The sequence below is a fragment of the Poeciliopsis prolifica genome, unplaced genomic scaffold (genome assembly GCF_027474105.1).
Source record: "Poeciliopsis prolifica strain line A6 unplaced genomic scaffold, Auburn_PproV2 SCAFFOLD041, whole genome shotgun sequence".
Lineage (NCBI taxonomy): Eukaryota > Metazoa > Chordata > Actinopteri > Cyprinodontiformes > Poeciliidae > Poeciliopsis > Poeciliopsis prolifica.
Window position 1 is genome coordinate 4,733,559 of NW_026562416.1, and position 12,475 is coordinate 4,746,033.

At 35.9% G+C, this 12,475-nt stretch overlaps 1 protein-coding gene across 6 annotated transcripts in view; it reads left to right on the forward strand.

Moving 5' to 3' along the window:
* LOC129375852 (collagen alpha-1(XIV) chain-like) overlaps positions 1-12,475 on the forward strand; it is a 126,191-nt gene that overhangs the window by 39,674 nt on the left and 74,042 nt on the right. For all 6 annotated transcript variants that reach the window (XM_055055200.1, XM_055055201.1, XM_055055203.1 and 3 more), the window contains 7 exons: positions 4,366-4,524; positions 4,596-4,715; positions 6,536-6,700; positions 7,721-7,882; positions 8,056-8,225; positions 10,326-10,452; positions 11,010-11,155. In XM_055055200.1, coding sequence (XP_054911175.1) covers positions 4,366-4,524; positions 4,596-4,715; positions 6,536-6,700; positions 7,721-7,882; positions 8,056-8,225; positions 10,326-10,452; positions 11,010-11,155 — 1,049 coding nt within the window. The remainder of the gene's footprint in view (positions 1-4,365; positions 4,525-4,595; positions 4,716-6,535; positions 6,701-7,720; positions 7,883-8,055; positions 8,226-10,325; positions 10,453-11,009; positions 11,156-12,475) is intronic.

A 12,475-nucleotide genomic window follows, 5' to 3' on the forward strand; every position in this document is an offset into this window, starting at 1 on the left:
GAAGTAATTCAGTAATCCATCGCTTTAAGGAGTTACTTTATTAAGAAAGTTGCATGTTTTTATTTTAACAGTTTGGTTTTCAGATTGGGGTTGGAAATAATCTTCGACTCCAGATTGAGAAACTTAACTTATTGCAAGGTGCTCTGCAAATTGACTAGATGCTCCATTATTCATAAATATTTTAGGAATTGGGTGTTTGCCTTGCATTCTGAGTAGGATTTCTTCTCTCCCTCATCCAAAGGAGCCAGTTGAAGTGGCCATCTGGTAAAGATCTGTCCCGAATAAGTGCTTAGGAATTCTGTACATATCTTGATGAGAAGAGACCTGAGGGCAAGCCAACTACTTTGTGGAGAGATTATATCCCCTTGGTGATTAGGGTAGGGAATGCCTTGTTGACCCTAGATGAGTTGGAGAAGATAGCAGTGGGGTAGGTGACTGGATGATTGGTCAGTTGTCCAGTTCATCTTCTGCAATTATTTCCACATTCATAACCAAAACCCCAACATACTTTAACTTTTGAAGCAGCTATAAAAATTAGGAATAGGTAAACTAGCCAAGCAAACTATCTGCAGTGGATTTTGCATAATATTAATAAGCTGATTAGAGCCAAGGAAAATAAATGGTGCACCTGGAGAGACTACTTTCCAAATGCCAGCCAATTGAATGGAATCTGTTGCATTGCATCATTTTTTGTTAGCTTCAAAATCTTGCTGCAAAGTGAAATGAATGGCTTGATGAGACATTTAAATGTTTGTGACCAATGAATTACATGATTTAAAATAGTCCAGTTGTTAGATCAGACAATTATATCAGTGCACATGCAACCAGATTGCTGTATATTCCTCAGGGATATTTCTCTCTCCAAATTAGCATAGCTTGCCCAGCTGCTCAAACTGTTTGGTCCAAAAGTGCCTAAAGAAGTATTACTATTTTCTCTCACCAATTTCACAGTTTCTTTTTCAGTTAGGCAAAATAAGGACACTTTCTAAGACAGCACTTGTAACACAACAGAATAGGCCTAATTATGGTGTTAGTGTAGGGGTGCTGGTTGGGCATTCTCTCACAGAATAAGAAATAATAAATGGGTGGGAGTTGGAAATCAAGCCTAAAGAAAGAGCATTATTATTTACCACAGACATACTTTTGCACTACACCCTGTAATATACGAGTGTCTGTGGCTCTTCCTTTGCTTCCTCCTCTCTCTTCCACCCTTTCGCCATCAGTCCAGGTGCCAGTCTTTTACAGAGCTGGCTCTAAAGCTCTAAATCCCTGTCTAACGTTTTGGTTTTGCTCCTTGCACTGACTGAAATGAATCCATCCTTTCTGGCATTGAACTTGTTTAAATCCTTCCTCTTAACACCGTTAATCCAGGGATATTATGTGTTATAACATGGATATTTCCGTGTTCTGTTGCTTCAATTTCTGATACTCTCATTCAGGAAATGGTGGCAAATATTTCAGCACATAATAGAATTTACACAAGCATGTTATGTTTTTGGTAACTTTATGTTTCAGATTTGAGGATATTGTTATAAATATTGAGTGTTTTTAAAGACAGTCAAGTCTAGTGATATAGGCAGGGATTTACTTAATTCATTATTAAACAGTCAGACTTTAGTCAGACATTTTTTTCTGGTGAAATTCATAGGCCTTCTGTCAAAGAAATGCAGAACAAAAGTTAAATCCTTGAAGTGTTTAACATTGCAGTCCAGTTTCATTTAGTCAAAGTTTCCCACTCTTGTTGTTAGTTGTTCTGATTGGTAATGGAGAAACTAAATCGACTCACCTTCACCAAAAATTATAAGAAACAAACTGAGACTGACAATTTAATTAAACTGGTGTGAACAACATGAAGTACATTATCTTAGCAGCAGCTAAGCGTTAGAAGAGTTTGAGGCAGAAAGCTAGACAGCATAACGGTTCTGCTTTTGAAGTTGAGGTACCATTTGCCAAATAGCAACAATTCAAAAAGTTCATGGAGTAAAGATGTTTGGAACCTGTTTCTGAAATAATTCTGAAGCATCTTTGAAAGAGAGTATTTACACTACAGTGGCATTCTCAACTCCCCTCGGTCTTTTCTTCAAGGCTCTCTTGTTTGCCATTTGGCAGATAAAGTGAAGAATGTAATCAGAAGTAATCATGCCTTTACTTTTGACCAGAATTGTCCAATTTTCTGTCTGATTACACAAACGGAAAATAAATAAATCAGATCTTCTTTGATCTGAGTTTTACCAACATGGTAACATATGTCTTACCATAAAATTCAGAAGAAAAAGGGTCAGAAGACATATTTTGTATCATCAGTTAAAGGAAGCAGAGAGTTATAAGCCATTTAAAAAGATAGTAGATATTTATCACATGTCTGAGAACTGCAGACAGTATAAACAACAACTGTCATAAGGCCTCAAATGTTTGTCTTTTTGATAAGGTTTCTTAATTCTGAAAATATATCTCTACTGTAAAGACTTATTTCAGCAGATGACAAAAAAATTGAATAGATCAAAGCAAAGTTGCTCTGTTTTATCTACCTACCTTTGTGTGACAGCTTTTGGAAATGTTGACATAAAGGATTTTTTTTCTTTCTATGTAATACAGACAAAGACTGCTGTTGGTAATCGCTAATACAGGATGTATAAGACAGTTTAAAATGTCAACTTTGTAATTGAGTTCCTTTTAAATTGACCAAACCGGATATCCACACTGATAATATCAATAGAAACTCAAGGCAAGATGGCTACAAAAATGTGCTTTAGCATCATGCTTTAAAGCTCCTAAAGTGAAATGACTAAAGTCGGAATAGAAAGGTCAAAGCTAAAAAAAAATAAAATAAAAAAATTAGGACATCAGAAGTTTTAAATGTCACTGTGCAAGAAAACTTGAAACTATATTAAAGATAGATTTATCAAAGGAAGGAATTTTTTTTTTCTTGAAACTTAACTGGAATAGAAAGCTAAATTGGGGAAACAGATTTTTTACAAATGAGTCATTTCCAGTGGAATTGTGGAAATTTGTTTGGAGCCAACCTGAAATAAGGTTAGTTTAAACAATTTTTTTTGAATCATATTACATATAATTAGAATCAGTAAACCTTTAATAAATTGTGCACAATGTCTACATAATTGAGGAATAGCATTTATTTACTAAAGTGTACTTGGTTGACATCTAATTAAGTTAAATCATATTTCTCCGAATATATCTAAATTGAAATTTAAATTTCCATGCACTTCCTTGGAAAACTTAAGATTTTCAGAATTCTCAGAACATTTTCAACCCTATTTTTAATTAACTAAATATAAAGAAATCAGAAAAAAATGAAGCATTCTGTATTGCTACATTAAACCTTCCCAATAAGAGGTCAATGTCCTTTTCCTCCATAAAACCAACATCAAATACCATAAGCTTTAAATTTTATTCTTTCAACTGGAGCTTCCTGATTGTGTGTCTCCTGTGTCGTTGCTTCCTTCTACCCACCAAATATATATTTAATTACTGCACAGATCTTTAAAACAAATCAGGGAGGAGGCTCACATTCCAACACTGCTGAGACATGCCTGAAGAGATACCCCACTAAGTTCCTGTCAACGTTGAATAAAATGATTGCTGAAGAATGCCCCTGCCAGCCCTCCGATCACTCACTCTTATAACCTGCTCCACTGTGACAAAATGTGAAAACATGCTGTGACCTGAAAGAAATATTCTCCAATATCTGTAGGGTAAGAAATTATGCGCCAACAGCTGCAAAAGCTCTAAAAAGTTCAAATGTATACAGTAGATAAACCATGGGAGCAAATGGGTCAACTATGTATCAGATTCATGCTGGCTCTGAAAGCCAGAAAACACGTTTTTGTATGAACAGTTGTTGCTCCTGTACTGCGATCCCTGCTCTCAGAGGTTTCCCAGCGATGTAGAAATGGTTGTTTGAAATAGAGCTGTTTCTTTATTCTGTTGGCCTTCGACTCTCTCTGTTTGCTGTATGAGCGTTTGTAAATGAACTGCTGTTGGCTCATTAGAGCCTGGTCTGCTTTATCACCCAGTAAACTATTGAGACAAACAACAGAGTGGGCCATTATTTTTCATCTGCTGAAACTAAGCGCGTCGTTCCTCTGGGGTTTAATTATCCCGTGTTGAAGTGAATTAGAATTAATGAAACACTTTGTAATACTTTAAGACAGAAGCTGCAGATCTAATTGTCCTGCTTTTACCTCTGCAGGTTCAACATGTGTGAGAATTATACTGGTATTTCAAAGTTTGATATTTTTATTTCAGTCATTGCCTGACGTGAAGTCTTTTGGGGTTTAATTTCCATTTTTCTCTTTAAAAATGCTAATTATTTTTGCCTTTGCTTTCTTTTTTTCACTTTGCCAGCTGAAAATGGATTCTTGTGCAAGACTCCCGCCATAGCCGACATTGTGATCCTGGTGGATGGCTCTTGGAGTATCGGTCGGATTAACTTTAGGCTGGTTCGAGCCTTCCTAGAAAACCTTGTCAATGCCTTTTCTGTGGAATTTGACAAAACAAGAATTGGTGAGTTCTGTTTTGGATTTTTCCCTTTTCTATTGTTTGAACAACATCTTACATTTCATTGTCCAATGCAGGACTTGCTCAGTACAGTGGAGACCCCAGGATTGAGTGGCATCTGAATGCTCACACTACCAAAGAGGCTGTGATAGAGGCTGTGAAAAACCTGCCCTATAAAGGAGGAAACACACTGACAGGTATGCTGCCACGCAAATTCTCACACTACTTTCTGGTTATTATAGTCTTCCAAACACAGATGAGTAAACAGATGACATTCAGAGGTGGAACTGGAATCAAGCCAGTTTGCTACCTCAGTTTATTAAATTCCCTCTGGTGCAGTTAATTTCAGGTTGGTATTTATAGATTCAATAACAACCTTTGCTGATCAGATGAGACTGTGGAACAGAAGGTCAGGACAACAAAAAATGACTTCTAATATTGATTTGATATTCTGCAGCAGAAAATTATAATTTTTTTTAAATACATTGAAGCATGAAAGAAGTGCAGCGTAGATTAGAAGGACTACAATTATTTTACTTACTTTTTCTTTATTACTGTATGAAAATTGCATTTATTGTATAGGTTGAGATATTATGCAGTTAAACAGTTTGCATTTATTATAAGTATTCCTTTTAGAATTTTGCATTTATGTATCGCTCAATCCAAGATTGGATTTTCAGTGCAGAAGTCAGAGATTGTCAGTGTGGGCTACCTCTGAACTCACCTGCTCATTATGTGGTCAAACTCAGGAGACAATAAAACTTGTCAAACTGATAACGACACTTCAGACCAGTTAAGTTACAATCTCTGACAGTGGCTCCTGCCTTGTTTCTGACAAGTTTTCTTCGGACCTCAGAGGGAAACTCAGGGTACAATCAAACTGTCAAGCTCGTACATAATGCATCTTTAAAATAATTGGTTGGCAAAAGGATTTTATCATTTTACACTAGACGTCCTCTTGCCAAGCAAATACTCAGTGCAATGTTTTTTTAATGCTAGTACAACTGCATAAAAAATGTACCACATGTTGACTCCAATATTCTCATTAAATTTTGCAGCGCAAATATTGATAGTGAATAATTCACATTTTGCTTTTTATTATCACAATGCTTTCCTCCACTATCTCTCACTTTTAGGAGAGTGATCAGTAAGATCTCTGTGGACATAAAGGACAATGGAAGTCTGCCCAAGGGCCAAATATATTATTGTGTAAAACATGGAACCTGTTATTGTAATAACTGTGCTTCAATTTCATGTGCACCTATAAAAAATGTCTTTCCTAATGTGGTAAGACACCAGTTTTACATTATTTCATTGTAAAAGGTATAATGAAATAACAAATATTTGTTTCCTCACAAAAACAAACAGAAAATAAGCAAAGATGTGATGCGTAGTAGCTTAGTATCATTTACACAAAAATAATTTATATTCATTAGTATATGTGAAATCTTTTTTTTTTTTCTGGATTGTTACTATAATTTTTTTTAAATTCACTGGCTACTTTGAAACTATAAGAAAATAGACATTTGTAATTCTGGAACAGTTTTTCTTAAACTTCTCCAAGACATTTTCTCATTTCTTTTCAATTTTCCAACTCGACTTAGTCTGTTTGCCTAATCAAGTATAACATTACGTCTTCATGTTTTTGAGGCATTTTACGAATTTACATCTGTAATTTTTTTTTTTTTTCATTTTATAATGTTATGACAGAAGAAAACCTTTAACACTTCACTTGTGACTTATTATGGCCTTCTCTCCCTTTATGTTGAAAACACCTTTTTAAAGTCACTAGCTATCTGATAATAGAAACTAACATTGACTTGGCTTGTATTCGACTATTGTCTTTTATTTTAGCTTGTATCATATTTCATTTCAGTCATGCTGTGTTCCAAGACTCTTACGCCTATTTAGATAAATAATTTTAATTTTTTATTACTTGCAACTTCTACTTTGATTATTCTGTTTTCATTGTTGTTTTTGTATATGTACTGACATTGCACTGTTCTCAACAATCCAGGTCTGGCTCTCACCTTTATACTGGAAAACAGCTTCAAAGTAGAATCTGGGTCCCGGCCTGGTGTTCCAAAAATAGGAATCCTCATCACTGATGGGAAATCCCAAGACGATGTGATTCCTCCTGCCCAAAGCTTGAAGAATGCTGGGATAGAACTATTTGCTATTGGTATGTCCTCTCTGTATTAACTCATATATTTTCTGTCATATCAAGTAAACATGTTTTGGGATGAGAGCTCAATTTTCTGTACGGTCCCTTGGTGCTCTGAATAGTGGAATAACCGTTGGCTCAATAAAAGGATTGGAACACCCTGCCACTGGAAACACTTCAGCAACAGTGCAGACAGAGTGTCTGCATAGTGTAGCCTGAGAATACTTATTGGGTTACTGTTTTGTATATATGCAAAGTAGTCTACAATATTGGAATACTATTTAAAACACATTTTTATTAACTACATTTGTTGAGTTAAACAGTTTATATAGATTAATTACAAACATATTTTCAAGCCTCTCCTTTTTAAAAAATACATTTAACGGTCTCTAGGCAGATGTTGCAGGTTTGCAACAGCTCGGTGCTACTTAGCTAGTCTTCGCAAGTAATTTGATCCTGAGAGGGTTAATTAAAAGCTTAATATTTGAGATTAGAATATTACATAACACCAATGAAAAGAAAAAAAAACATAAATGTTGGCTTAATGAGAAGTATATTTATCACCTGGGGACAGGTTGTTATTTTTAAAAGGTACTGTTATTCTGACAAATGAGCATAAATGAGCATCATCAGAACGCGGATGCTGATTTATCTAGTATGACTGCATATAATGTATATAAGTATCCTACCTCTAACTGGGCTCAGTGGCATATAGAATGCATAGAATATTTTTTTAAGCCACCTTGTTTGAACATTAAAATGCAAGGAAGATAAGCAATTTGTGCTAAATTACAAGTTTTAAAATTCAGACTTTCACCTGTTGTGGAATTTAGACAAAATTTGTTGTATGTTATGCAAACATGTCTGATGATAACTCAATAATTAAATTCTTTATCCAATCTGTGAAATAAAATTCTCTCTTTCCTTCTCCTTGTTGCATCATCATAAACCTCTCCTCTGCACCTTTCATGTTTTTTTTTTTTGCCTCACAGTCTAAAATTTTCTCTCTCCATTTCTGTCTCTCTCCTCTCCTTTCAGGTGTGAAAAACGCAGATGAAAACGAGCTGAAGGCCATTGCGTCTCCTCCCGAGGAGACTCACGTATACAACGTGGCAGACTTCAGTGTGATGAGTGACATCGTGGAAGGTCTCTCCAAGACCGTCTGTGACCGTGTGGAACAGCTTGACAGAAAAATAAAAGGTTCAACTCGGTTAATAAATCGTAGTGCACATTGGTTATGTATTAGCAACTAAATTCAGTGTCAAACTGCCAAAGCATTTTTATTTATTTATTTATTTTACATTTTGTTAATATTATTTATACAAATAGAACACTGCATGTGTCATTTCTAATTTGGTCTTTATATTTTGCAGGAGCAGGAGAGCCAGCTCCGCCCGTCACCTCTATTACACCTCCTCGTAATCTTGTGACATCAGATATAACAGCTCGCAGTTTTCGGGTTACATGGACTCACGCACCAGGCCAGGTTGAGAAATATCGAGTGGTGTACTACCCAGCCAGTGGAGGACAACCAGAAGAAAAAGTACTTGGTTTCTACTGTATTTCTATTTAAACCAAACTTCTCTCAGTTTTGTTGTGCAGTCTTCTCCCCATCTGGCAGTTTTATTGGATATGAAGTCAAGTGCATAACAATGCCTCCACACAGGAGGCTGCTGTATCATGGCACTTTTTTGGCATTTATTTAAATGTAAATTATGGAACCGTCTGCACAAATAAGAACTTTACCATAACTCACTTGGAGTGCTCATTACACTCCAAGTGAGAGGGTTATAGTTTTGGTCTGAATCTACTACCTCATGGTCTGTGCTGTTTCAAATTCTCTGATGACAAATTTATGTTGGTGCACCTGGACCACGTTTCATGAATTACCTGTCACTGTTACTCAATGTCTCACCCAGGACCATGATATATAGCCACCATGATAATAAACCACCATAACCTCCCTACTGAAGTTTTATGGATCTTTGAAACAGTTGGGGAATTCTAAAAATCAATCGTGCATGATGGGAAGCGTCTCAGGTTATTTCTAAATACTTCTCCAAGCGCTGACAAAAGCCACCAGTGACCTGAATGTTCTGATCTGTTGTGAAAGGAAACTGACTACAGTAAATATTTATGATTTGACCAAGATATTTTTTATCACATCTCCCATGTTCACTTAGCCAGAGGTATCAAGTCCCAAGTCTTAGAGAGTTTTCTTTAGGCACCTTAATTGATATTAGTTTGCAAGGGATTTCCCAGCACAAGGCAAATAAAACGCCTAAGTGTGGACTTAATGATGCCGTTTTTAATTAAAGCCGCTCTGCTAATCCTTTCAGGGTCACCTCAACAATTTCATTTCTTGGAGTGATCTGCATAGTAAATGGGGACTGTTCTGTGGAATTTGCCATTAGGGAATCATAAAATCACATGCCTCTTAATACTGAGGTAAACAAGATTGTATCTGCCTTTGTGTGCCTGCTGCTACATAGATGGGAACATTGAAAACATTAATATACTAAACAAATAAGGTAATAAACTGGACATTTTCAGCTGCTCGGAAGCTTGTTTGCGGTTTTATTCAATGCACCCTTAAGTCTTTTATCTGGTTACTTTATGTGTGGAACTTTTCTGTCACATAGTAAAAGTAGATTTAATCAAGTTTGCTTTTAAATTTGACTCTCCCTTAGACTTTTTCTGTTATTTATAAAAAGCTATGTCTGATTTCATTGCACCTCATCTGACAGTTTTTCATTTCAAATCTCTTTAAAGAACCACAAATTGTGGTGGCAAACGATGCGTTTGCAAGCTAGAAATTCTTGCAAGTAATTTATTTGACAATTAAAGGAAGAGAAAAACTAGAAATAAATTTTAGCTAAAACTATTTTGTGAGAAGATATTTGGTTGAAATGTTTCCTCCTTTTTTATTTTGAGCTGTTAATTTCTATAATTATTATATGTGTACTTGGTCATCTTTTGTTGCTTTTTGGCTCAGACTTTGACTTTATTTTTACTTCATAATATCTTTGGACATCTGTAGAAACCTGGACTGACTAGCTAATTCCAGGTTTTTATAAAGAATACAACACCCTTCATGCTTTTTGGCACTCTTAATAAAGATATGCAAAAAGCCCCAAACTAAATGATTATTCATTGCAGGTGAATAACTCACCATTAATTAAACTACATCCATTTGGTTAAAGAAATAAAATTTTAGGATATAAATGTGTAAATCCTTTTTTATGCATTGTATGTAATGTCACTGTAGTATTTTTAGAACTATAAACATTCATTTTTTTTAATTGATCCAAGCATTTTGGTAGTTTCATTTTGTAATCCAAGGCTTCCTGTTATCCCACTCTATAAATTAACCTTCATAAAAAGGTGTTTTTTTTATGGTCACTTAGAAATGTGAAAAATAAGACCTTGGCATTCAAGTAAGGTTAATTAGAGGTAAAAGCTACTAACCTAAACTTGCCCGTATTTATTAAAAAGCCTAAAACAGCCGGCACTGTGACAAAACAGATTGCTATAAGGAACCATGGCAATAAATAAACTTAATATGAACTTTTTTTTCTGTTTGTTTAGTGGTTGTAAAGCAGTCTTTGGAGATCCAGATTCTGATTTTAAGGCTGTCTTTCAGGTGGTTTTGGGGACAGAAAACAGTGTGGAGCTGACTTACCTGAACTCCCTCACAGAGTACCAGGTGGCCGTTTTTGCCGTCTACCGAAGCTCTGCCAGTGAGGCCCTGAGAGGAAGTGCCACCACATGTAAGCATTACGGAGAAAACCCATTTTGGCCGCTTTCGGTCATGACCCAAATGCTCATGACCATAGATGAGGGTGCGAACATAGATCCACCGGTAAATCTAAAGCTTTGCTTTTTGACTCAGCTCTCTCTTCATCTCAGCGGACCGGTACAGCGCCCACTTTATGTCTTATGCAAAAGCATTAAACATTAAAAGGGAGCCATAAACAGAATGTAGGAGTTCCATTAGGCATAAAAGGGCTTATCCTACTAATCAACAGATAGTTTTGCTTAAGTTGCATGAGGAATCATCCTGACATGCCAGAGCAATCTGTCCTGTGTAATAGCTGCTCAATTATCAAAATGAGAAATTCCTCCCTGCTGGTCAAGAAAGAAAATTAAGTAACAGGTTGACCTTGCTCTTGAATATTGCCACGAGGGATCCTGATTGGTTTTTTAATGTGCAGATATGTGGTCATTTGTTTTCTATTTTGATCAACATATTGACTGTACATTTATAAAGTGGGTTAGTTTTTAAAGTGGTAAATTTATCAGAGTGATATGTGTCTTTGTCTTGCAGTGGCCCTGCCCACAGTGAACAACCTAGAGTTGTTCGATATCACCCACAGCACCATGAGGGTCCGCTGGAAGATCGCCGCTGGGGCTTCAGGTTACATGATCCTGTACGCCCCGCTGACTGAGCAAGAAGCTGCAGATGAGAAGGAGGTAAACAGGTCAACAAAATGTGAAAATGAGAAAATTTATAAAGCAAACAAAATAATGGAAGTAACACATTTCTTAGAACCTTTCTGCACTTTTTATAGGCTCATTTACCCATTATCGTCTGCTTAAAAACTGCTACATTTTTCAGGTCTGATCAGGGTAAATGTCTAAAATGTCTTTTTTAGGACTGAGTAATGTTCAGTAAATACCTCTTGTGAAAACCTGGACTAGACATGATTGTCAAAGTGAGGAAATTATTTTAATGTGGACTATATATTATAGGTAGGTTCACAGTATCATGCAGCTGCTGGTTGAGCAATCAACCCTCCATCAATCAGCTAACTCTGTAGTGATCACATGTCTTCATACTGAGAGATGGAAAAGAAAAAATATAAAATTGTATTTTGAGAAAAAAATGAAACTTGATGGAAGACTGAACAAAAGGGACATTTTATACAAAAAAACATACAAAAAACCATTTTAATACATCTAATGTGATGCAATTGTACATTTTATGTAGAAAAGCTACTTCCTATATTTTGTCTTTATGTTCTATTAAAAAAAAAGTCAATTTCATCCAAGATATTGAGGCACACATTTCTAAAATAGCAACATAGAAATAAGCCACTGGTACAGGAAATTGTTGTTCTCTCATTTTCTTCTGTGCATTGTGTGAAATAGTATAGCAAATTCTTATGCCATTTTGTATTCCTTAAACTGTTAGAAAATGAAGCAGAAAGACAGCAATTGTAATCACTGCAATGACGGGCTGATTGTGATTCGTTCAGCACATCAGAGCATCATTTTAAAAGGATGATAAAATCATCAACTCTCTCTGCAGTTCTGGAAAATGAGTCACACATGACAGAGGTGTGACTCATGTCACCACTGTGCCTTTAAGAGGTGGAAAAGGCACAGCCAGTTGTACTCACCCTTTCCCATTAGACCTCATTATTCCTGCCTTTGCTATCCCCTGCAGGTGGAAGGCAATAAAAACAATTCATGAAGGAGTTAAGCGTGGAAATGGATGTGTTTCAGAAGCAAGATGAGTTTGACTCTGTGGTTCTAGTGTCATAACTCAAAATGTAGCAGATTTCAGCTGCACTCAGATCCCTTTCTGGGATTTGGGATTTAATTTGAGGCCAGTTTTTTGAGACTGGGGGAAAGTGAGATTTAATTTAGAGTAAAGCAAAATGGGGAATTGGAGATTGACTTAATCTCCAAGTCCAAAAAGCAAAATAAATTATTTACAGTGAAGCTCAATATTACAATAATTCAGTGAACCCCATTCTAAAATTTCTGAACTATACCTTCCAAGCAACT